The 26,204-nt window shown below is 38.4% G+C and overlaps 2 protein-coding genes across 5 annotated transcripts; one reads left to right on the forward strand and one right to left on the reverse strand.

The window, feature by feature from the left end:
* Positions 1-15: 15 nt before the first annotated feature.
* On the reverse strand, positions 16-2,816 carry rnaseh2c (ribonuclease H2, subunit C). Its single transcript, XM_088343527.1, has 5 exons — positions 2,685-2,816; positions 1,394-1,548; positions 473-585; positions 272-391; positions 16-178 (listed from the first exon to the last, which is right to left on the reverse strand). The coding sequence occupies exons 2-5, from the start codon at positions 1,545-1,547 to the stop codon at positions 155-157; spliced, it is 411 nt and encodes a 136-aa protein (XP_088199653.1). The 5' UTR covers position 1,548; positions 2,685-2,816; the 3' UTR covers positions 16-154.
* On the forward strand, positions 2,812-24,222 carry stag3 (STAG3 cohesin complex component). Of its 4 annotated transcripts, none has more exons than XM_088343525.1 (32): positions 2,812-2,831; positions 3,515-3,543; positions 3,623-3,710; positions 5,581-5,820; positions 6,311-6,407; positions 6,615-6,691; positions 6,790-6,994; positions 7,075-7,226; positions 7,658-7,855; positions 8,076-8,174; positions 8,450-8,529; positions 8,663-8,770; positions 8,892-8,979; positions 9,072-9,174; positions 9,342-9,445; positions 11,142-11,234; positions 11,312-11,404; positions 11,577-11,777; positions 11,970-12,031; positions 12,148-12,235; positions 12,298-12,375; positions 12,444-12,536; positions 12,616-12,778; positions 13,180-13,307; positions 14,841-14,942; positions 15,175-15,302; positions 15,385-15,507; positions 17,700-17,863; positions 20,423-20,606; positions 21,770-21,838; positions 21,905-21,986; positions 23,675-24,222. In XM_088343525.1, the coding sequence occupies exons 2-32, from the start codon at positions 3,521-3,523 to the stop codon at positions 23,705-23,707; spliced, it is 3,546 nt and encodes a 1,181-aa protein (XP_088199651.1). In that variant the 5' UTR covers positions 2,812-2,831; positions 3,515-3,520; the 3' UTR covers positions 23,708-24,222. The 4 variants fall into 4 exon arrangements, with proteins under 4 accessions (XP_088199651.1, XP_088199649.1, XP_088199650.1 ...); XM_088343523.1 differs by lacking the exon at positions 2,812-2,831 and adding an exon at positions 2,855-3,172 and having other exon boundaries at positions 3,491-3,543; XM_088343524.1 differs by lacking the exon at positions 2,812-2,831 and adding an exon at positions 2,855-3,172.
* Positions 24,223-26,204: the final 1,982 nt, after the last annotated feature.

Consider the following 26,204-nt stretch of genomic DNA (forward strand, 5'->3'; position numbering starts at 1 on the left):
ATACTGCAAACAATACAGTATTTCTTATGGTTTTATTTTCATACAAAATAATAAATGCATTTACTTTGACTCAAATTTGTTTTACCAAGCACAGTAAACAGTAATTCCAAATATAGACATGGATTAGCCAATCAGATTTCTGGAAACATGTTTTTTAATCCTCAACTGCTCCATGAATCTGAAAAGGCACAAAGTATGAATATTTCACAAAATGTTACCACGTTGCAGATATCAGTTGAATGGATGAAAAGGCTTGGTTTTATTTCTTTACCGCTTCAGCAAGCTCAGGCCAGTCCATTGCTGTCACCACTGCGTCATCTGAATTAGGAGGAGTCTCAAGATTCCAGTAGGTCAGCTTGTCAAACACGCAAGACACCCTCAGTGTCCTGTCCTAAACAAGCACATATAGAAATGGGAAAGCGGAATCATTAATGATTCACTGTTTGCACAAAACAGATAAATCAATGTTTACCTCCTGATCAGAACCAGGCTTGTCAATCTCCTTGAACACAATGCCAGTGTAGCCTTCGGGACAATGTATTTCCTGTCCTTTGAGTCCACGGCCTCGGAATGAGACTGTTTTCTCTATAAAGGGAAATGTAAAATCAAACGATCCACATTGGGTTGGGAACCTATGGCTTATGAGCCATTTATGGTTCTTTTCATGAGTAAAATATAATAATTACACAAGTTCTATTATTTACAGAGCCATTTTTGCACATGTAAAGCTGAGAGAATTCTAAACCACAAAGGGTTTTAGTCCAGTATATGACAAAATTTCAACTACAGTTACCAGTCAGGCTGGCACACCAACAGACCTCGTTGTGACTGTAAATCGCTAAATAATCCTGTATATCGAAATTCATTAAACAATCCGTGTTCATTTTTAAGACCCTTTGTGATGAAAAGCCACAGAACAAACTTTAAATGAAAGAAAAGCACCGAGGGCAATTTGATTGGGTGGGTGGTAAGAATTGGCGGAGCTATACACTGGGCGAGCGCACTCTTTCTCCCCGCCCAGTGTCGTCTGCGCTGAAATACGATAGTATCCTCGTTTGCAGTATGTTGTGACATTTTTATGAAAGAACTTTGCTTGCACCTCGTTTTAAAACCATTATTCAGGACAAAAATAGCAGTCAAAATAAGCCCAACACTTACGTAATAGAGGGAGGGAGACATATTTTAATTGTTATATTTATATTGATATGGTACACAGGCTCTGGCATTATTATTTCGTAACATCAACCTCACGCAATTATATGAAATGTGTTGAAGAATTTGCTTTTGTTTGGAGAGCAGGTATATGCTATGTTATATGGCTCTTTGGGTCAAAAAGGTTACCAACAACTGATCGACATCATAAAACCACAGATATCTCTAATATTTACTGTACCTTGTTTCCGGTCTTTTATGGCTGCACTGAAGTACTGGAAAACCTGTGCAGGTCCATTGTGTTCTATCTCACAGGGGATGAGGTGCAAGGGCTCACGAGGGGCCTCTGATGATGATGATCCATCAACACGTATAACATTGTTGTTACAGGACATACTGCAACAAAGTAACAAACATTTGAATTCTCAATGAATTACAGGGTTCGTACACCTTTTGAATGGACAAATTCAATTACTTTTTAGGGAATTTGATTGACAATTTTTAAAGTTCCCCAGTAACACTAAAATAAGAACTTTCTTGTGAATCATGTATTTTGCTGTGCCACAAATATATCTACAATTAACATATACGATTTTCTAGCATGTGCATTCATTAAGACATATGATTTTGAGATCATTAATATATTCATGGATCACAACAATACATATGTAGTTGTTTTTGAGACAAATCTCTTCCCATGTAGCTGTTGAGTAACCTTTACAGTAACATGTATCTTACATTTTCAGTTGTAGGAAGTACTTTGCATGACAATTTACCACAAGGAAACGCTTCCTTCATTTTTTGCACATCCAATAATAAATGTCCATAATTAACTCATAATCAATACATGAATACACATTTTATCGTACCCTATTTTGGTGTAGCATTCACCTGTCCATTTCAGCGCGACCCATGTGGGGTGATGATGCTAAAGAGGACAATGCCATAAAAACTAATGCCGGCTGCCTTTAATCACGAGAGAAGAAATGCAATGGCAAAGCGAAAGCCAGAGAGCCGTGTCACCGTCATTTTTAAGCAGACTTGTAAAGGAACAGTTCACGCAAAATTCAAGCACTTCTCAATCCTTGAAAACACATAACTAAAATCCAAGCATTTTCAAGGACGGAACGCGTACATTAATTAAAGCTATTCGACTTGAAATAATTTGTTCGAAATGTACTGGTGATAAAATGATAATCTCTGCACTTTTTTGGTGTACATTTATTCTTACCCACTTACAACTTTAGTCTACGAGCAGTGAGCACTACCTTGTATATTGCCCATCTATCCTAATACTCTTTTTATCCTGTTCTTTTAAGTCTTTTATCACATGTTTATGCTGGGGTGCCACGTCTAATCTCGTTGCAAACAATGTACACTACGTTGTCATCGAGGAAAATAAAGACAATTGTATTCTAAATGTTAATGGTCTTGTTAAGTTTAAAACAGATACTATAAAAAAATAAAAACTTCCAAAATTCAAAGTTTATGTCAGACAATTGTGTCATTTTACCAAAAATAACAAACTTTACCTTGATGGTGTTGAACACTGATTTTGAAATGTACGCGCGGACGACTTCCGGGTTTATTCAAACTCGGACTCTGATTGGACAATCCTTTCTTCTTTCTCCACCCAGAGTAAACCATTCTGTTGAGTGTTGCAACAGTCCCTCCTTTTGGTATGTGAAGAAATTACTGCTCTGTGTAATTATGTTTCTATTTTGATTTCCATCTGGCTTTACAACTTTTATAAAGCTACGTCGAAAGTTTTTAAAAGTACATATCTAATTGTTTGCTTGAATACTAATTTCATTTTCAAACGTATTCATTTGAAGAGTGTTTTTTCTGGGTTAAAGTCGAAATCTGCCAGGTAACAATAAATACCAATTAGGGGACACAAATCCAGGGAGGACCAATTGCAGCCTCCGTTAACGAGGCTTTGGCCAATCCTTGCCTTCCTTGTTTAATCGAGGTCTTCTCGCTCATCCGTTGTCACTAAGTGAAGGTGGTGGAAATCTTGGTAAGCAATTAAAGTTGTTATGTTAACGTTCAAATTCAAAACAAACTGCTAAGAAGGTTGGTTATGTCATAGTTATAAGTAGTTTTGTTCTTTGTGGTTATAGAGCAGCTTTACTTTTTGTGGTTGAAGTGTCAAAAATTAAAAAAAAGGGGGGGGGGGGGTGGGGGGTTGGGTGCAATGAACAAACATATTTATTTCATCGCACAAATATGTCTCCAATTTTTGTATGTTATAGTCCACACCGGGCTATTTGTAATGTTTAAACAATTGAAAATGTTTCAAACTTATTTTTAACATTATCAATTTGCTTTGTGTTAGAATATTAATCATTTAAAAAAAAAGTCAACCATGTCAAGCGCCAGCTGCCCTAGGTAAGAATTCAACAACCCCAAAATTTGTTTTGTATACCTTCACTTTTGAAATAAATGCATTAATTCAAATTCTCTTTAGTTTGGAGGATTATTCTGATTCAGATGAAGATTTTGCGCCCCCAGCGAAAACCATAAAACGGAAAAATCAGGCGGGACCAAGCCCACGGGTAAGTGAATAAACTCAAATCCTTGGTTTCGAAATTAGCAAGGTACAGTGTAAAAAAACAACTTAAAGGGACAGTATATAATATTTAGTGCCTTCTAGTAAATGGTAAAGGATCTGCATTTATATAGCGCTTTTCAAGTCAATGAAGACCTCCCAAAGAGCGTTACAATGTGCTTCACACTTACCCATTCACACACACACACACACACCAACAGGGAGTCAGCCATGCAAGGCACCCACCTCCTTATTGGGGGCATTAGAGATTCAGTGTCTTTCCCAAGGACACTTCGACATATAACACAGTCGGAATCGAACCTGCTACCTCTTGATCCCAAGACGTGAGACGGAAAATCTTTCATCCTGTAAAAAAAATATGTATTTGATTTGAATACAAGGCAAACATGCATGAACTGTAATTACAACGTTAATTTTCTTAAAATATCAAAGGTAGAAAAATATTAATATATAATATATTGATAATAATAATTTCTTTCTCTTCCACCGTGGAATCCCCACTTAAGTCAGCGCCATCTTGGTCTGCCATGCTGTGCTGTGTATCACTGGCCCTCGCTTGAATAAGACAACACAGTGCCATCTAGTGGTCAAATATTACATACTGTCCCTTAAAATCTACAGTATTCTCTGTGTCTGAGTGGTTAATATGTTCCATAACTTTGCATACTAAGTGAGTTGCGCAAAAGAGGTACCATATTAAGTAATTCCTCGGTTATCACAGTTATTTTACAGAATATTCCAGGACAGAATGGCTTGCATACAATAGTTGTAGCAGGTCACAATTGCGAAACAAAATGTCGTTCTACCAGAAGGGCTGTCCAGAAACTGAAACAAACTTAAACGAAACCAAAAGTTTTGGGACAACAATGGACATTTCCACGACACAACAAGCCCCTGTCTAAACTAGTTCTGGCAGACACTGATATGAGAATGTTGAAGGGCATTTCTGGCCACAAAACAAAGCACATCTTAAAGGAAGTATGTAATATTTAGTGCATCCTAGTGGTACAAAATCTTTAATCTAGTAAAAAAAAAACTTGATCTGAATACTAGGAAAAAATACATGAACTATCATACCAATGTTAGTTTTTATGAAGAAAAAAATAATCATAGGTCTAGAAAATTTTATAACTTTTTACCATGGAATCCCTTCTTAGATCAGTGCCATGTTCTTCTGGCACGCTCTGCCATGTATCACTGGTCCTCGCTCATATCAGACTACACAGTGCCATCTAGTGGTCAAATATTACACATTTGAGCTTTAAAAGAAGAACAAGAAGAATAATTTATTCACAGTTAAATCAATGAAGTTTAAATGACAATGAATATATATAGTAAGCGACACACTTTTATATTATAACAATATCCATCCATTTTAAATGGATGTCACAATCATATATCCATCAGTATTTTGTGTAAATCCCTGCTTTGAAGCATACTCTGTAAAGAGGCGGGACAGAGCAATGGAGCTCACTATTTGAGTAAAAGCAAACAGCCACGGTACTCTGTACATTGCTCGTTTTTACCTCCTGATCAGACTGCTCGCAACCGATATGCAGACAAGGTTTATCATTCTTTGACTAGAATTGTAAACAGGTCATTTGGATAGTTCCAATCCAAGAAAAATGAAAGCAGTTCTCCAATTGGTTTGAGTGTCCTGGCACTCTAAAAAGGATACAGAAATTCATCAATGTATGCAAAAAATCCGAAAGACTAATTAAGATTAAAAGAACAAAAGTCAAACCACGATATGGTGAGGAAACACTGTATTTTATCACTCGTATGTTTCAATCGTCTATTCAAATCCATCATTTGTGTTCAAGTCACCCAATTTTGTGCCTCCCTTCCATCTCAAGCCACCCAAAAAGCCAAAACGCAGAGATGCAATGGAACAATCACTGCACCATACTATGAGCCCCACACTCACCAATCCAGAAGCTTCTCAGGATGAGCCGTCTTCCCAAAGCACTCCTAGACAGTCCACACCAAAACAACGCAAACCTAAGCCTGAGAAAAGAGCAGTCAACACGGGGGACTTGACTATCAGTGCAAAAGATATCTACAATGCTGTTAGCTCTGGGAAGAAGGCCCTTGTGGTAAGAAAATTACCCTCTTTTGACCAAATTTGTCATGTGCTATGGAACTATTAAATGCCAAAGATTTTTGCTTCTAAAGAAAATGGCAAGTTTTTGAATTTTTAAAAAGTTTTCTAACTTTGCATCTGGTGTTAAGAAAAAGATGAAAGATTTCACTGTTAGGGGCTGAGAATAGAATTAAGTGACCAGGTCTGCAAAAAAATGACAAATGATTATCAATCTACAAACGTAGACATATATAATTTTCAAAAGAGAAAGGATGAATATTAGCAATCTACAAACGTAGACTTTTTAGATTCCAAAGGAGAAAGGAAAATTTAACTCAGTGAATGGCTAGTCGTGATTTGATTTAAAGAGAATTGGACACTCCAAACAGATTACATCACCATGATTTCTTTCCATTTAGACATTCCACCGCATTATTTTTTTTATTCACATTAATGATTCAGATGTATGTCTAATTGGCTGCTTTTGTCATGTTTACCCCTAGACCGTGATGGACAAGTGGCTAGAATACTACAAGCAAAGCCGTGAACAAGGACTGTTGTTGCTCATCAACTTCATCGTTCAATGCTGTGGATGCCAAGGTGAGTGTTACGGGGGGATGCTTAGTGCAGGAAATGGGGCACTGAATATCACCCTACAGTAGAGTTTTATTGATGTGACAATAAAATGTTAGCTGACTTTTTTTAGAAACTGCATATAAGATATTGTGCATACTTTCAAAGTATTAAATGCCATTTTCACACGAATTTTATATACCCCTCCATTTAATATTGTTTCCTTCGCCCTAGGAGTGGTGTCCAGTGAGATGCTTGACTCTATGCAAAATGCAGAAATCATTGCCCTGCTAACCCAACAGTTTGATGGGGTAAGTGTCATGACATTGAAGGCAACTTTGTAGCTTTAACATATCTGTATTGTAGAAAATATGGCGCACAATCAATTTAATTTTTGCAATTCTTTCAGACTACACGTAGCTACCCTTTGTCCGGGACAGTTCCCTCCATGAAGCGTTTCGGAGCGGGCCTTTGCGAGTTTGCCAGCATCCTGGTGCACTCTTGTCGCAATAGTCACATTTATGATGAATATCTCTTTCCTTCCTTGCTATCTCTCCTCACTGGGATGTCTGACTCGCAAGTCAGGGCAATGAGACACACCAGCACCTTGATAGGTGAGCACTTGTCATCAAAATTTCTGGAAGGAGAGAAGACCTCACTCGCATGCTAACAAAAGATGTGATTTTCTTTTTAGCAATGAAATTAACGTCAAGAATTGTGGAGGTGGTCGTTGCTGTCTCCCTTCAGCTGCAAACTGTTCAGCGGCGATACGAATTGGAGCAGGGCAAGGACAAAGAGGATCAAGACTCTCAACGAATGGAAGAGCTCAAGGCTTTCATTAATGAGGTCAATAAGATAACACGCACATTTACATTTCTTTAAGCAAAAGCTTGATCGTCCCAAAATGTAACTCAATTATGCACCCTTTAATTCATCAAAGAGTTTACCAAGAGCTATAAACAAAAGTAATGAAATATAATTTATTTTGAGATACTTTACATTAGTTCAATCAAATTTAGTGGAGTGTGAAAACTGGTGCTGGCCTCTCCCGGACAGATCCACTTTAATATCCCAATTTGTGACACAGAAGTCACAACCAATGCCCGCCTGTGACAATTAAGTCAAACATACATGGCTTTTATGCCGTGTCTTTTCCGTATTTTATTTTGCACATGCTCCTAATGCCTAATAAAAGATCATATTACCAATGTTTAAGATATTCAGCTTGAAAACATCTCCATTAGTCCTGATTACACAGCTTTGTTATTACATCATAGTTGCTGGAAAACAAAGAGGAGCTGTCCTCCTTGATGAACTCCAACTTGCGTGGCATTTTTGTTCACCGCTACCGTGACACTCTGGTAGACATCAGGGCAGTTTGCATAGAGGAGCTTGGCATGTGGATCAAAACTCACCCTGACCACTTCCTCAATGATGGCAATCTCAAATATCTGGGTTGGATGCTATTTGACAAGGTGAGCTTTAAGCCTTAGATTTACCTTTTTTATTATTTTAGTTCATATGCCTAATTTTAGAATACTATAAAAATCACTAATGCATATTCCAAATAAAATATTCATACCTTATGTGTGCTCTTATTTTCTTTAGCTGTCCATAGGCGATAGGTTTTTAACCCTTTAGAGTTTCTGTGAGTAAACAACAACAATTTAGACTTTTTTGCCTGTTGCCCCGCAGCAAAGCATGGTGCGCATGCAATGTGTGCGAAGCCTGCAGCGTCTCTATCAGGAGAAGGAGTTCCATAGCCACCTGGAGCTTTTCACTGTCAGATTTAAAGTGAGAAATCACTGCATTTACTGTTTGTTTAGCATATTGTTGTAATGATTCCTGCTTTATTTATTATGTAAAGCTTTTTTAAAATCATGTCTTACCTCAATTCATTGTTGTCATTGGTAGTATTAATTGAAGTGTTTCACACTAATTCTTCCTAATTATTCAAATTAATTAATATAATTCAGGAGTGTATTTGTTCCCTTTTTAGTATGTTTTTCTGGGTAAATTGTGTGTGTGTCTGTGTCTGCGTGTCTCTGTGTCTGTGTATGTGTTTTTAGAAAAGGATGCTCGACATGGTGATGGACAAAGACAATGATGTTGCTGTGGAAGTGGTCAAAATGCTGCTGCAAATCAACCAGTTAGTTGTACATTTATTTTATTACAATGAAGGCATTCCAAAAATGTTTTGGTTACAGTAAAACAATAAAAAGAACAAAATATTTGAAAATAATGACAAAAAAATGTGGTTTTTAATCATAATTTTTGTGCAGGGTCATGGATGGAGGACTGAAGGATGAGGAGTGTGCACATATATATGCCTTAGTTTACACTGAAAATCGCAGTTTGGCATCCACAGCTGGCTTGTTCCTTTATAACAAGTAAAAAAAAAAAACTTATTTCACTCTAGCAAGAAATTGATCTGTTATAGTGACAGAGTAGCAATATCGTCAGATTTAGTTTCATCTTTAAAAGCAGTTGATATTGTGTGGTTTGTCCTAGGCTGAATGGTGTGATTGACCACAGGAATGAAGAGGGCAAAAACATTGAGTTTTTCCAAATTCTTATTGTCCTCCACCTCAAGAGTGAGGTACTATCTGCCTTTCCTATTTACATTTACATTACTAAATAGGAAACTTTATATACCTGAGTGATTCTTTATTTTTTTTAACTGCTGGACAGTTTCAAGACCATGCAACTTACCTAGTGGACAGCCTGTGGGATGCTGCTGCTTCCAAGTTAAAAGATTGGAAGTGCATGACAACTCTTCTGTTACATGAATCTTGTAAGGGTTAAAAAAATCACTCACAAGAATTTCTAATTTGATTTTAAGCCCACTTATGAGACTTCACTTTAGTACACATGAATTTAAAAAAAACTTTTAAAAATGTATTTTATGTATTTTGTCTGCATTGAAACTGTGTCCTTAATGTTGCTGTTACTTCTGCTCAGGTTTGATGAACGAGGAGGAAGACATACTCATTGACTTGATGGTATGTGTGATCCGACGGGCAGCAGAGGCCACTCCGCCAGTTGGAAGACTCCCGGTCAAAAAGGTGCGGACATGTAAAACAGTCGTATGTCTATGTCGTTTATGAATGAGGCTTGCTTTTGGGGGTTGAATGTCATTTATTCAACAAGACTACTCATACAATTTTACAGGACTTAAGGTTCCATCACTAGACAAAATAATTAAAACACCATTACATTCATAAAAACGTGACCCCGTGAAAAATATACAATTTGTTTCTAGATTGTATATGTTTATTTTGTTTAAACTTTTTTGGAGGCAGCAAGGAGAGCCTTGTGTCTGCTATTCAAATAATGTGTGTGTGTGTGTGTGTGGGGGGGGGGTCAATTTTCACAGACATTCACCCGAGAAAGCTAATTGCACTTCATACAACGTTGAATAGTTCTTTCATCCATTATCTGCACCGCTTATCCTGAGTAGGGCCGCGGAGGTGCTCAGTCATCTTCGGGCAGTGAGCAGGGGACACCCTCGACTGGTTGCAAGCCAGTCACAGGGCACACAAGAGACAGACAATTTGCTCACTCATTCACACCGAGGGACAATTTGGATTTGGCCAATTAATCTGACGTGCATGTTTTTGGAATGTGGGACTAAACCGGAGTGCCCGGAGGAAACCCACGCAAACACGGGGAGAACATGCAAACCCCGCACAGGAAGGCTGGTAGCTGGATTTGATCCCATGACCGCGCTAACCACTTATCCGACGTGCTGCCCAATAATTCTTTCTTTTTATTTTATTTTTTTCCCAAGGAGCATATTGTTTCTGTTTTATGATAATTTCTCATGGCATCGTTGCCCCTTTTTGTGAGTGTGTGTGTGCACTTAAACGTTTCATTATGTATCTTTATAGATATTTGATCATTCCCACATACTTTTGACTCTTAAGAATGATATAGCCAGAAAACCAGAAGAGGCGAATGACATATGTAGCAATGTGATACTTACTCTAAGACTCCATCCTCATCAACTCAGCATGATGAAAAAGGCAAACGCACACACAAAAAAAAAGAATTGAGGGTCTGAGGCAGTGGGTCTGGCATGCATAAGGTCTTCTCCCAGTTTGCCAGTCCATCTTTCTTCACCAGAGGCAAAGTTGCACAGAGATTAATGTTTATCTTCGGTATCTACAATATAAGTGAGAGTGTTAACCATGGACACCAGCCTCTATCATCTAAATCAGGGGTGGCGAACAAGTTTGACACAAAGAGCCGAAATTTTTAACTGTGAGAGTCAAAGAGCCACACCACGCACTGACCTGTCATGACAGACAGACACACACAATTAAAAACGTATTATTTCCCAGAACACACAATACTAGTATTGTTCTTGTGTTGATTTCAAGGAAAGTGTCCACCCTCAATACACACACACAAAAAAAAACTAACCATGAAACAAGGCAAAGAGCCACATTATATAGAAAATAAGATGAGGCTGCATTCTTATTGCCCAAGAGCCGCATGCGGCTTTAGAGCCATGTGTTAACCACCCCTGATCTAAATAATCATGAATTTTGGTAGGTGCTTGTGGAGTGGAAGAGCTTAGTGTGCAACACTTCAATCACACTCACATTGTTAATGTGTAGCACCAGGCTTAAAACTTAATTAAGGGATTTTCTTTCTCGATTATAATCCGGTTTTAGCTCATCACTTTTATTTGTTGTTTGAAATATGAAGTTTATTCCAAAACAATTGGCATACCACATGTTCATTTTCACACAAAAGGTTCTGAATGCAAAGGACAAGAAGCTGCAGGAAGAGGACAAGCAGCGAATCACTTCTCATTTTATTCCTTTACTGACACAGCTGCTGGCCAAGGTAGGTTTCAACTGTCTAACCTAATTTAGAATGTGTTTAAGACTGAACATTGATATGGGTTTTTTCTCTTTGTTCAGTACTCAGCAGACACAGGAAAGGTAAAACTCCTCCTGAAAGTGCCACTCTACTTTGATTTGGACATGTACAGCAGTGCAGAGTGCATGGGGAAGGTATGGTGTTTTTCTTGTAGCATTTAATGACTGATTATTTTTCCTGGCTTTTTCTTTGATTTCATCACATTGTATGTTCCTCCCTTCCAGAGAACACTTACCCAGTAAAAACAGACCTTTTTTCTATATTGAATCAAATTGACTCTTTTCTCCTCTTTACCCCACACAACAGCATCTTGACAACCTGCTGTCTCAGATACGCCTGATTGTTGAGAAACACACCAATAGCGAGGTGTTGGAGGCATGCAGCAAACTGGTTGACATACTCTGCTCAGAGCGCCACTCATTCTCCTCTCGGTCTTGCATGGTGTTTAGTCAACTGTTTGACAGTCTGACTGAACAATTCAACAGTTATTACAGTGACCTGATACAGGTTAGCCAAACTTTAGTTTGACATATTTATGGTTTGTAGTTTAACAACGTACTTAAAAAACCACTTCCATTGTTCATTAACTCCAAAGGAAATGTATTGTGCCTTAATTGAAAGATGTTTATGATTTTACAAGTGACATCAAATGGGAGTACGGGTGCTCAAGTTGATGCCAATTTTTTTTTTTGAACCCAGGACTTATCTGACGATGTTTTCAGTGCAGCAGTTGTCTTAAAACGGATTGCATACTTGGTTAGGTGTGTACAACACTGCAGTGTTTTCATCTTTCTAGTATCAAACAATGTTAGCAAATAGAGTGTATTTGAAAATTAATTTGCACAATTGTTATTTTTATTTTTTATTTTTTTTCCAGTGCCAAACACCTTTCTGGTGAAAGCTTGTTCGACCCCTGCATGACCCTTCTTAAAAGCAGGATTCAATACGGACATCTCGAAGAAGAAGTCTGTGAAGAACGATATTTGATAATGACACAAATGTTAAAATTTGCTTTGCTTTGTTTCAGCTTGTGGTAGCAGCATTGAGGTGCTCAGCCTTGCACTTGATGAGGGCTAAAATAAATCTTCCCTCTGTTCCAACTGAGGTATTCGAATGTCAGCATTTTTATGTATATCGAATAATTTTGCAGAAATTTCCTTTTATTCGTCCCAGGCGGAAGTAGACCACCTGAAAAAGGAGATTCGCTCTTTCTGCAAAATCTGCCAAACCTGCCTGTCTCTTGGCCAATGTAATATAAGGGATCAGGTATGAGCATAAGAATCATTATTAAGCGAATCAAATGAGTAGTTTTTCAAATAAATTGTTTTACTGTCACCCACAACAGGCATTTGAGTTGCTGTGTGACCTGCTAATAATTTACAGCGCCAATTCTGTCCGCTCTAAACCTGCTCTTCCGAACGTATACTATGTGCCGTCTTACTCCTTGCGTGCAGAGATGTCAGCTTTCTTATTGGACTACATTTTCTCAGAAGAAGCAGCTTGGGAAGGTAGAATATTTCAGCAATGTATGATAAATGTCAAATATCTGTCACTCAAAGAGCCAAGCATTTAGAGACAAGCTTTGTTATTGACATTGAGTGATTATTGAAGCATAAACATGGTCTGTGCCTAATCAAGGCCTTTATTTATCATAACGCTTGAAGAAATGTTAAAGAAATGTTAAGCCTTTTCGGTACTGAATAAGATTTTAATACAGTGTATGATTACTAGTCTTAAATCTGAATTCCACGTTTTAAATAAACAGAAGTATTTTACCCTCCAAAGAAATGGACATGTATCGGTACATGCATCATTTTTTTTTATTTGTCTGTAATTCAGTACTTTTGTTCTGCTGAACCCCTTTTATCTTTTTACGTGTTCGCAAATGGTTCTTGTTTTTCATGATCAGATCTGATGGAAGATTCGATTAAACTTCTTCAGAAGAAGCGCAACCAGCTCGCTGGCTACTGTAAGTTGATCATCTTTGGCGTGATGGATCTCACAGCTGCTACTGATGTCTTCAAGTACTATGTCAAGGTACAACTCATTAAACATCCAGAGAAGATGCAGCAAAATGTCATGGGACTGTTTTTTTTTCTCCTTTTAGTTTATTTTTGATGAGTCTGTCTACTCCATGATTTGTCTTCAGAAATTATGTTGATATTGTTTAAAAAAAAATCTAACTCAGTTTAGGTTTCCTGTAGAATCTTGTGAGACCATGGTGGGTGAACATTCTTCTGTCAGTGATAGACAGAGACATTAATATAGTCTAAATGAGTCCAAATAAGGATAATTTTCCTGCTTTGTCTATTATCTCATCTCATTAGCTGCACCGCTTATCCTCACTAGGGTCGCGGGGGTGTTGGAGCCCATCCCAGCAATCATCGGGCAGTTGCCAGCCAATCGCAGGGCATACAGGGACAGACAACTCATTCGCTCATTCACACCTAGGGACAATTTAGACCGGCCAATTCACCTGAAATGCATGTTTTTGGAATGTGGGAGAAAACCGGAGTCCCCGGAGGAAACCCACGCAAGCACGGGGAGAACATACAAACTCTGCACAGGAAGTCCGGAGCTGGATTTGAACCCACAACAGGTTCCCATGACATGAACTGTGCCGCACACCTGCTAACCACTGCGCCGCCGTGCTGCCCGCTTTGTCTATTCTTTCTTTCTTTATTTCCATTTTGTACTCAATATAGCAATCTCTCTTGAACCACTTCTTTGCTCAATTTGATGCTGTGGCAGTCATGCTACCCCCAAAAACCCTCCTCTGCTCAGCAAACAATCATTAGCCAATTAACCAACCGTGAGTTAGAGGACTTCTTTTTTTTTTTTTTTTCCTTGGTGGGGATCCTGGTAGGGACCAATAAAACCCTGATGTTACGGCAGCGTTTTTATAGTGTAAGGAAAACACTGATGTTGTCATGAACCAGAACCGGGTCAGGACCCAAACGCGTGACGTTATCACACAAGCCTTTTATTTTATGGGAAATGGGGAGTCATGCACGTTAGGCAGCAGTCTGGCATGAAATAATTGGAAGCCAGAGGCCGAGGAGATCGATACCAATTGCCCGAGTAGATATCGGACAGATGGGGTCAATACCGGACAACACGGACAGACAGGATGGATAATGAAACAGGATATTGAAAATAAACAGGACAAAAATAGACGGGCACGAAACTAGAAACTGATACTTAACAGGACAAAAATAAACCGTAAGAATACCAACAGGAAACAGGACAGAGTCAAAACTTTTCGGGGCAGAGGTTCGTTGACGGGATGACAAAGGAAGAATGAGAGCACTGAGCTTAAATAGACAGAAAGCCAATCTGTCACTGAGCGGCAGCTGGCGCCACACGGGCGGGGCCAATTGGGCGCCATGGCAACTGTGACAGATGTAGTTAGCTTTAGGTGATTTTTGAAGTTTCAATGGACAAGAGATTCTTAAAATGTAAAGGACTCCAGGAAAGTTTACAGAATGCTTTGTTGTTCTCTTTGTTTTTTTTATATTTATCAGTTAGTGACAAAAGTATCACAGGTGGACATTTCCTTTTTTGATGCAGAACTTTAAGGACTTTGGGGACATCATTAAAGAAACCATCTCAAAAACAAAACTCATTAATCCTATCCTGAGTGCCCGAACTGTCTGCCTGAGTATGCAACAGGTAAGTCATCCCTGTATGTAGGTTTATACAGTCGTGAATACTTATAGGCACACTCGGTAAAGGAGAGTAAGATAACAGACGTCAATATGACTCTACTACAACTCTTACATACCCTCCGAAAGATTACTGGTATTTTACAGTTAGTGTGAAAAAAACTACTCAATTAATAAGGCATATCAAACCTCAGAGAGTCGACTGATCTTTTAAAGACTGGCTATTAATGTCCGTCTAGCTGTTTACAGAAATGCTGACAGAGGGGGCCAACAATTTTGACGAGATAAGAGAATTGGCCAGGAAGTTCGCAGTGACATTCAGCAATAACATTAAAGAGGTTCGCAAGCCAATGGTGGCTCTTCACATGTGAGTAAGACGTGAAAAAAAATTAATAATTGTCAGGCTTACCATTTCATCTCAGAATCAAAGTTTGTTTGTTTTTAATTAGGGACGGCATCCGCTTTGCCTTTAAGGCACGGCAAGAAGGAGAAGAACAGCATCCCAATGTTGCCTTTTTGGAAATTCTCTGGGAGTTCAATTTTAAGCTTCTGCCACAGGACAGGAAATTACTGTAAGACTTTATCCTCTCACACATGACATTCATCCACATGGATTGTGTTTTTACTCAAATTCACTAAATGCTCTATTTAGAGTTTGTGTAAAGGAATGTACAAATATGGTATTGTACAGTTATGCTCTTTGTAGGGACGAATGATGACTCAAGATCAGGGGTGTCAACCTCATTTTAGCTCTGGGGCCACGTTGTACAAAAAACACTCTCGTCCAGGCCGATTTTTTTTAATGAAAGACACAAAAACTGGGCCTCTGAGGCTGGGAATCTATATGAACGATTTAATAACTTTTTAATGATACGGGGGCGTAAGATTCAATTTTAAAATGATGCTTTTTTTCTTTATTAAGATTTTATCTCTTGTAGTGTTTGTCAAACTCTCAGATATGCCTGATTGTTGGGAGACTGTGCATTTGAGAAAAATCAATTCATTTCTACTAGAGTTTATTTAACACAAGGAAAATTAATGAGCTCTGGAAAGCCCAAAAATCGCACACAAAGTTTTTCAATACACACTCATTTAAGTGCAAGTGTTTTGCTCTTTTTATTCTTATATTAAAATCTTCACCTGAATCTGGGAATACCACTGTCATATGTAAAGGTGGAGAGAGTGTGTTACCAACGTCCGCTGTTCCTATTTGACTTTCTCTTAGTACTTTTATCAGAGCTTTTCAGGGTGGAACGCCTCATGTTCGAAAAATAGGGGCTAAGGGAGTGCTACCGAGTGATGTCATATTCGTCCCTGGTTTTTACTTTAATTTGTATGTGTAGCATAAACATGGTGAAAGTGATAAGAGGAATTCTTCAAGCACAGTCCAATCCCTAGGAAGGATGAAAAAAGAAGAAACCTGAAAGAAGAGCTTTTAAGAAATGTACATATTTGCACGCACATCATGTAGACTGCAATCAGGACTTTGAACCAGGAGATGGCGGGCACAGAGTAACAAAGTTCCAAATTCCATACAGCTTCTCTGTCCGTTATAGAATCCAGAGGCGTGTTCAGGAGAGTGATCAGACATGTAGTCTCTTGTTAATCGCTTGCCGCGCACTGCTGAACGGTTGTAATCGCTCACTGTGATTGCCTTACTGATCCAAAATGGCCGACGACAGTACAATGGATTTCGTTCTACAGCTTGCTTTGAGCGAGTTGGCTGATATGAGCGACAGTTCGCATATTGACACAGTTAAGGTTATCCTAAACGCAGTGGAAGGGTCATACCTGTCTTGCATTGTTCACAAACATTACCAGGCAATGTAAGACGATATATTACATCGCCAACAGCACTCGTCAGGGTGAGATCCTCCATCTTCTGCACTGTCGACGCCATGTTGGAAATCAAAGTAAGCGGTCTTTCTCCCGTGATTACTCGGGCACGCGAGCGCTCAATAATCACTGGCCGTTCAGAAGCTAGCGATAGCTCGCGATAGCAATCACTCACTCTCCTGAACACGCCTCGGGTGCTAAACTTAAGTTCCAAATAACTGGTGGTAGAGAAGTGTTTTTAGTAACGGGTGTTTCAGTTAAGATGGTTCTATATTTATCAGAATACCTTAAGGGGCGAGAGAACCACAAGAAAAAAATTACTTGCCGTTTGAAATATGTCCACTCGATGTAACCAAAGCCTAATGCTACTCAGAAAGCAACTGTACCTGTATTTCTTTCTTTCTTTTTATTATTTACTTTTTCTTCTCACTTTCTCTCTCTCTCTTTTATCTCTCTTTTTATTCTCTCTTTTTCTTTTGTCCCTGTTTTTTCTCTCGCTTTCGCTCTTTTCTCTTTTTCTTTCTATCACTCTGTCTTTCTTTCACCCCTTTTCTCTCTTTCTCAGTTTCTCTGTCTCTCCTGTTCTCTTCCTAGCTCTGTTTCTCTTTTCTTTTTTCTTTCTCTCTTTTGCCTCTTTCTTTCTCTCTCCCTTCCTTTTTTTCTCTTTCTCTTTTCATTTTTTCTTTTTCTCCTTCTCTCTTCCCCTCTCTTCCTGTCTTTCTCTTTCAATCTCTTTTTCTCTATACTTTTCTCTCGCTCGCTTTTTCTATCTCACTCCCTCTCTTTAAATTGTTTCGTGGAATCATTTAAATTCTCTTTAAATGAGAGTTTCTTTTCTCGTGCATGTGGCCCCCGAGCCAAAATGAGTTGACACAGCTGCCTCAAATGATTCCACGACCGTAAACCAAGTTCTTTTTCCCCCCCCCAGTACAACTTTCCTGACTTCTCACTGCCCCAATGGCGCCCTCTCTTGGCCATCAGTCAACATGTATTACTGTTCTTTGAAAGGCACCGCTGCCATACCAGGAGAAAGAATCTCCACCCGTCAGCAAAGTGTCCCACCTGCCAAACGCCAGAAAACTATCGATGGAGGTTTGATGACAAACACATTACTTATTCAACTCTTTCATTTAATAATCTCAAAGTATAAATAAGGACAATCCATATCTTCCTGGGATTTTAGAATATTGTTATCAGGGTTCATAGGGTTACTTTAAAGGTGTAATCAGATTTAGTTACGAGTGACATGGTGAAAAATGTATCATAACGTAATCCAGGTACCATAATATTGCAGTTAGGTATCTTGAATGTTTTCAGATACTTAGGGATTACTCCAATATCAAATATACCAATAAAACAAAGTAAAATTACTACCCTTTATTTAATATATGAACAATTAACCTTGAAAATGAAATAGAGGAACCCAAGGTAGTAGCTCGTTATACAACAAAAAAAGTGCTCAGATTATTGAGCAAAATAAATGTTCTCTTTCACCTGGCAGACATGATATGCTCTGTTTTATTTCACTTTAAGAACACAATACCCAAACTCTGGGCTGTATTGTCAACAATCTCTGCCCCCCTAGTGTCAGTGATTGAAATTATTATTGACACAATTTCGACATCTCTCACTTTACGGCAAAATTCACCGTTATGATGTAAAAAAAAAAAAAAAAATAGTATAGTTGACCTATTCAAATTGTGTAGATCTGAGGAGGAAATGTTTTGGGGATTGGAGGGGTTTATAAGATTTTGAAAAGAATTAATTTTTGAGGTGCTGTGTATGAATTAAAATCTGTTTAGTTTGTGCAGGCAGGATTAACTTGTTTATTCCTTCATAAGACTTTTTTTTTTAATATGAAAAAATAACTCAAACGTTTGGGTGCACGTTATACACGACGTTTTACGGTGGTATATTACCGTATTTTGTGCAATGGTTGATCTGTCGAAAAATATCATTGACCACAACCGCAAAACATAAGCTGCAATAGGAATCATACCCGGGTCGCAACGGCGAATGTGCCCATGCCTAACCTCTAGACCACCAGTGATATTGATAACATACAATAAGGCACTTTAGAGATATGTCAGAGATAAATATTAGGAATTAGAAAGTACAGAAAGCCATCCTGAAAGATATAAATTAAAACAAGCATATCTGTTGGTTGATTGGACTTTTAAGGACATTAAATAAATACATTGTATATTTTGTGTTAGTATTGTGTTCATAGTGTACGTTGATAAAAAACTGTGAAAAAGTGAAATTAGATTTTATACAGATTTTTAATCCAAATTTAAGGCCGCGCATCATACATGAGTGCACTTGATCCATAAATAAACATTTCTTCCACACGTTTTGACTTTTTTACACCTGAACCATTTTCATTCCTGCAATTTGTCTATCAATGAATTACGTGTATGTTAATGTGAAACACATGTCAATGAGTGTAGGAAGTGAATGAATGGATGCTAGAAATGTTGCCGAATGACCTATATTTAACGTTGACAATATCTGTGTATTATTTGTTATTGCAACAGCCTGGTCATCCTGGAAGGGGGATTACCCAATGTGCGATCCTCTTAAGGTTTCTTCATTTTCCTCATGTTGAGAGTTTGAGTTTTTCCTTGCCCTCATATAGGTTTTAAATCAGGGGATGGTGTAATGACAGTCTGTGGTTTGCAGTAATCTGTGGTCAAGTCACGTCATGTTTATTTGTATAGCCTTTAATCACAAAGACTCTCAAAGGGCTGCACAGATCAAAGACTTGCAAACTGCAGACTATTATGACACTGTCCCCTCATCTAAAACCTACATGAGGGCAAATAATACACATATTATCAACATAAAATATAGGTTATTCATATGCTATAGATTAGAAGTGTGTTTGGTCTGTGCAGCCCTTTGAGACTCCTTGTTATTAAGGGCGTCACAAATAAACTTGACTTGACTGTAGAAGAGGACACACGCTTCAAGGCATTAACTTGCTCTAATTATTTCATGTTAGTGCATTTACTGTATATGTTCATACTTGATGTTGTCTCGTTAGTTGCGCTTGAATTATATAGCACTTTTCTGTTAGTTTTGCAAAGTTTTTGGTCCTATACTCATGTTTTGTACTCAGGCACCTGCGGGGGTCCTGAGAGTAAATGCACCGGTGAGTGCGTGTGTGTGTGTGTGTGTGTGTGTGTGTGGAATGAATGAGATGGCAGAGATAGAGGCGCAAACCAGGAAGAGAATATTAAGTTAAATCCAATGCACACCGAACTTCATAGTCCCCTAAAGTTTGCTACAAAAATATACTTTTAAATAAAATTGTAATCATGCAAAGTAATCTTTATTTTCAGTAAGTATACATGTAATTTAATTACATCATTTTTTTCTGTCCCAGAATAGTTTTTTAAAGAAATGCTATCCTCAACTAAGTACAGCCGTTACATGTGCTTAAATTTCTGCCCACGCCTTCTTGTAAAGTTTTACTTTTCAGGCGAGCCTAAAACTTGCCAAAGCCATAAATAGTGGTTGTGAGCACGTTCCGTTCACTTGGGAAATCCCTGTACAGCATTGAAATGCCTATGTATACTAAAAGCTTAAAAATGTATCATTGAAAGTGCTTGAAAAGTTGGGTGTAACTTGTTCTTCATTTAAATTCAGTGGCCAGCCCTAAGAAAGGATTTTGGTCAGACAGCAGCAGTATATGTGGCGGGCTGTCCTCTCCGGACTTCACCTCCACTGCCCTCAAGACCAAAATTACAAATGCGCTCACTGAAGCCATTTTGGAATTGGACGATGGAAGCACTTTAACCGAACCCACATCTGAGAATGAATTCTCTCTGAGGTGTGTTTTTTTCCTCCTTAAGTGTTGCAATATACACTGCAAAAATCTTAGGTCTTTTGTAGAACATTTTGCTCATTTCTTTTAGTAAGATAGAAATATTATTACCTGAACTACGTACAATTGTGTTATCTAACAGATGATAGATCTTTTTGCTCGTTTCAAAGGTGGGGTGCATAGTTTGAGGTGTCCTTTTAAGGTGGTGTCTTTAAGTTCAAAATATTCGACTTGCTGACGCCATCTTCTGGCTGAAATCACCATTGCAGCCTCCCTCAAGCTGCTTGTGTGCCGTGTACACGTATGTCTGTCTCTTTGACGTGCTTGAATAAACTACTTTTTTTAATCTCTTTCGGGGTTTGGGTTAGCATTTGGACTGTATTTTAAATGGTCCTTTTCTGACCTTTACCATTTTTATCCTACAATTAAAGAAACGTCAAGCACGCATGAGAATCCACTCGACTGCACTAATTCATTGTACATTTGCTGTTGGTAGTTGTCAATAAATGATTTGAATCATGGTGGTAAGTATTCAACAATGTTTAATTTGAGCTGTGAAAAAGCAAAAATGAATTATATACTAATTTTTAATTTAAAATAATGAAAGGTGTGCACTGTACACAGAAAATTACAGTATCCTCACAATTTTTTTCACATTTTGAAGCCCTGGCCCATTTTCATGCCTGCCTGTCCTTTAATCTTCAGTTCAACAGCGTTGAGGATCTCCTCCAGCACTGGGGGAGGCCCCTTGTTCCACGTTTCAATTCAAGCAAAATACTCTGCAATTATATTGCAAAAATGGGTTAACAAGTCAGCTATTTTGTTGAAATTATAGTCACTTCCATGGGTCATAATGGGAAGTAGCTAGACAATCATGTTCCCGATATCAAAAGTTTAGTGTTTACATTTTAATCCCTGCCTAACCGATTAGCAAGCAGGTAGCATCCATATCAAACTCGAACATATCAAACATTGATTTAATATTGAGGGAGGGGCCACAAGTTTTAGACCCCTGCTTTAAAAAGAACAAAAACAATTTGAGATATTTGCTTTCTTTTTCTTTATTTTTTATCCTTTTCTTTCCTTGCAGTGTATTTAAACAAACACAAAAAAAATAGCTCCTGTCACTAATATATGTGTTTATTTCTCCTGATCCTCATTTATTTTAGATCACAGACGTCCACCAAGAGAATGGGGTCCTCTGCAGATCAAGAAGACTTAAACGCGCACCTCACCTTGTAAAATTGAGACTCACAAAACACAAATTGTGTCGTAATACAATCATCACATCGTTTTGTCCGTAGACTTACGCTGATTGCGGATGACGTCTCGCAGCAAGAAGACACTGAGCCTGAAAAATATGAAAGCAATTCTTCATATATGCAGGTGAAATAAATCTTAAAAAACAACGCATTATACTATAGTGCTCAGTGAAAGTATTTGTCCCCGAAGAACTTTTTATCATATTGCCACATTTCAGGCTTAAAGCAAAAAGAAAGAAATGTGTTTTCTAGGAATCAACAAAATGTGGGACACAATTGTGAAGTGTAACAAAATGATTCCAACATTTTGTATTATATTTTTTAACAAAAAAAAAAAAGAAAAGTGGGCATTGCAAAAATATTGGCCCCTTAGTCTCTCTGCTAAGCCAAATGACGTCAGAAATTCCCTGATAACTTCTGAAAGTCGAGCTAAATGACCAAAGTGCACCTGTGTGTCATTAAGTCTCGGTTTAAATGTACATGCTCCGTGACTTATGTGAAAGTAGACACTAAAGAACAGATAGCATTATGAAGACCAAAGAAGACACCAGGCAGCTCTGAGATAAAGTTGTAAAAAAGCAGGAACAAGATACAAGAAGATTTTGCAACATTTCTCGGAACACTCTGCGAGCAATAATTTCAAAATGGACAAAGCATAAAACCAATACAAACCTACCAAGACCTGGCCATCCTAAACATCCGGCCCAAACAAAGAGAAAACTAATCAGAGAAGCGACCAAGAAGCCCATATAAAATGAAGAATAAATTTTGTTTCTTTTCTCGATTGTGTCTCACACATAGTGGATTCTTAGTAAATATTGTCAGTTGTCACGACCAGAACGGAATTACGACCCACATGCGTAACGTTAACCACAAGTTCATTGAGATAAAGAAGAAAGGCAGCGCCCGCAATCCGGTGCCAGCTGGATGCGGGAAGCAAGACCCTAAGAATCGGAACGCGTTCCGAATGCGGAAGTGGATCTTCCGGAGCGGGAGATCGTAGATGGGAAAAACAGGTCGATAGCCGGGACAGGAGAGGAAAACGTGGTCGGGATCAAAAAACGAGTCGTACGTCGGGTCTAAAGCGACCACTTACGTGTGGGAGAACTAAAAGATATTGACTAATCGTAGAAGGAAATTCAGGCAAAGACTTATTGAGTTTTCTAGACAACTGCAGTTGGAAAAGGTTACTTTCATCTCGCCGGCCGCGCCCCTTCTAAAAACCCTCTCCCACTGGGCTGTGTTTTACTGAAGTCACAACGATGGAATAGTACTGAGATAAAGAAACAGAAAAAAAAACCTCCGTCTGACCCTCCCCCCTGGGAGGGTACCAACACTTTTAAACAAAGAAGCAGTAAAACTCCGAGAAGCCAAAAAGGGCCGTACAATCTGATTAAAAATACACACTTTTGAGCAAATACGTTCAAGCCTACTTTACAGTGGTCAGGGTCAAAAAAACAGGTCGTAGCCGGAGACAAACAGGGAAATCAGGAACGGACGGGTGAAAAACTGGTGAAAAAAGCGGGACCGACAGGAGTCAGAGTCAAAATGCTTGCCTTGTAGAAACAGAGGTTCTCTGACGGACTGACAACAGGCGAGTAAAAGGACTGGGCTTAAGTAGGATGGGAAACCAATCCGGAAGCCAGCAGCGGCTGGCGCCAAACGAGCGGACACAGGTGAAATTGATCAGTCATCATGACCATAAATTGCTTAAAATATGGCAATATGTCAAAAATTGGGGAGAAGGACAGCAATACTTTTACAAAGCACTACATTGCTGTGACTTGAATATGCCTTTGTTTTTTCCCACAGTTTTCCAGCCGACAAGCGTCCTCCAGTGACTGAAGAAACGTGGAAACCTGAGTTTTAATGGCAATGCTGTTTTTGCCTGTTAGGGTTTAGACAGGAATTCAGAATTAAATGTTCAACGGTAGCGAGCCGAGTGAAATGGATTTGAAAAAAAAGGTAATATGATTGTGTTGTCATTTTCTAGGGATCTAAGCTTATAATTGTTCAAGAGCTGCTTCGTTTCGGTCCTTACTATGGTACTTGACCTAAATGTGTGTATTTTTTTTCTTAGTGTGTTCATATGAATGTTGAGAATATATTTTTTTATTTTTTTTTTATTTAATTGCAATCGAAAAATGTTGTGTTGATGAAATCAATTTCAAAGTGACTTAAATGCAATGAGATGCATATGAATCAACCAAACGTAGCAGAGATAACAATATTTCTTCTTATATACGTTTATGAAATATATTGAAAACGTAACTCCGTTTAATGCAAGAGGTTACGAAGTTTATAATAATCGATAGTTGGACTTGTACAAGAATTCTTTCAAAATAAAAGTAACATTCTAAAAAAAAAAAAAAACTGGTTTGTCTACATTTGCGAGGGTGTTGATGTTTGTGAACATAACGGCTTTCATACTTTTCTTTCTCTTTTCAACTTTTTGAATTTTGAGATAAGTGCTTGAAAATCCTTGAAATTATTTCCATTGCCATGTTTCGTGGCAGTCTCACCCAATTGACCACACTTTTAAATGAATATATTTTTTGAAGTGTCTAAAAAATAACGGTGATGGTGGCTCCAGTCTTTATTATCAAGTTGTCATGTGAAGCGCTACTGCCCCTTACTGACGCATCCAAGAAGACTGGTTAATCTAACTAGTCATGGGAAATTGCCTCATTTTCGGAAAGCGGCTCTTTTGGTCTGGCTCACTAGTAGCGCTCTTTTGGCTCCCAAACGTCTCTTCAGATTTTTTTTATTTTTAAGTGATTCATTCCATGCAAGGGGCAGCACGGCCGCGCAGTGGTTGGCGCCTGTGCGGCACAGTTCTGAGGTCATGAGATCGAACCCCCTGTGTGGAATTTGCATGTTCTCCCCGTGCTTGCGTGGGTTTCCTCGTTGCTCTGGTTTCCTCCCACATTCCAAAAACATGCATGTCAGGTTAATTGGCCGGTCCAGATTGTCCCTAGGTGTGAGTGAGCGAGTGAGTTGTCTGTCTCTCTGTCCCCTGCGACAGGCTGGCAACCAGTTCAGGGTGCTGGAGCCCATCCCAGCTGTCTTCGGGCAGGGGAGACCGTGAACTGCTCGCCAGCCAGTTGCAGGACACACAGAGACGGACAACTTTTTCACACCAAGCGACAATTTGGACCGTTCAATTAACCTGACATGCATGTTTTTGGAATGTGGCAGGGAACCGGAGTGCCCGGAGGAAACCCACACGAGCTCGGGGAGAACATGCAAGCACCACACAGGAAGGTTCGTTCTCATGACTTAAGAAGTGTGCCGCAGATGCGCTAACCACCCAGCCGCTGTGCTAATAATACATTGTGTTCCAAATGATTTCGTATTCACAGATATACAAAACAACTTCAGATTTTTACACACTGAACAGATTTGAAGTCAACCAACCACACAAAATCCCTGAAAATGCAAAACAACAAAATACAAATTAAAACTATTACTGTAACTCTTCAGTGCTATAAATAACAAAATGCAAAAAAAAACCTAAAATTCAATTTTCACAAATTTAAACACAGATTTTCTGAAAAACATGTACATAATATAAATTAAAATGAGTAAAAAAAAAAGGATCAGCAGTGTCTGAGATAAGATTTATTCTGCTTTGGCTCGATTAATCTAATTAAAATGAGTCCAAATTTGCCTCATTTTTCTGCTTTTTATACACACACTACTTTTGTTTTTGTTTTTTGTATTGAACTTCATTATTTTCCAACACCTATAGAGCCTTTTCCATGTTTGTAAACCGGTTTGATGTATTGAAGCTGCGCGCGAATGGTTGAAGCAGAATGGCAGAATTCATGTCAGTTTATAGCACCCCATTGACCCTAAAAGACTCGATTATAGATGGGAACAGAGCAAAATAGCACGAAGTATGTGTTAGCACCAAGGTAGCGCCTTTATTTTAGTCATTAAAGCCAACCAAAACCATCTTCTTTTGATCTTTCTTTCGAAGATACTGGAAAAATTGGCCTTGAAAGTGCTTGAATTTGGCCATTAAAATAGTGTATGAACCCTGCTTTGGATTTTTTTTTTTTGTAGTATTTTCATATAATATTTTTTTTCTTTACAAATACCCAAAATATTACTATATATGTACCTACACAACTATAAATACACAAAATGTTATTAAAATGTGTATGTATACAAATCACATAAGAGTAAAGCTTAACAATGACAATTATTTAAATATGTAGGTAATGAGGAATAATCTACTGGTAAAAGGTAAAATAATTTGAAAAATGTATTGAACCTTAATGGCAGACAGTTGTACATCATCCTCAAATTTGGCAAACATTCCCTTCTTCGTCTCGAT

The sequence above is a fragment of the Urocampus carinirostris genome, chromosome 9 (assembly GCF_059441175.1).
Source record: "Urocampus carinirostris isolate Australia breed hairy pipefish chromosome 9, RoL_Ucar_1.0, whole genome shotgun sequence".
Lineage (NCBI taxonomy): Eukaryota > Metazoa > Chordata > Actinopteri > Syngnathiformes > Syngnathidae > Urocampus > Urocampus carinirostris.

What these genes read in the sequence shown, in the direction of transcription:
- rnaseh2c (XM_088343527.1), bottom strand. Translation starts at nt 1,547, where the DNA reads ATGTCCTGTAACAACAATGTTATACGTGTTGATGGATCATCATCATCA. An exon ending in CATAAAAGACCGGAAACAAG is followed by an intron (nt 586 to 1,393) that starts GTACAGTAAATA and finishes TTCCCTTTATAG; the next exon opens with AGAAAACAGTCTCATTCCGA. An exon ending in GGCCTGAGCTTGCTGAAGCG is followed by an intron (nt 179 to 271) that starts GTAAAGAAATAA and finishes GTGCCTTTTCAG; the next exon opens with ATTCATGGAGCAGTTGAGGA.
- stag3 (XM_088343525.1), top strand. Translation starts at nt 3,521, where the DNA reads ATGTCAAGCGCCAGCTGCCCTAG. An exon ending in TCAAGGCTTTCATTAATGAG is followed by an intron (nt 7,227 to 7,657) that starts GTCAATAAGATA and finishes ATTACATCATAG; the next exon opens with TTGCTGGAAAACAAAGAGGA. An exon ending in TCCTCCACCTCAAGAGTGAG is followed by an intron (nt 8,980 to 9,071) that starts GTACTATCTGCC and finishes ACTGCTGGACAG; the next exon opens with TTTCAAGACCATGCAACTTA.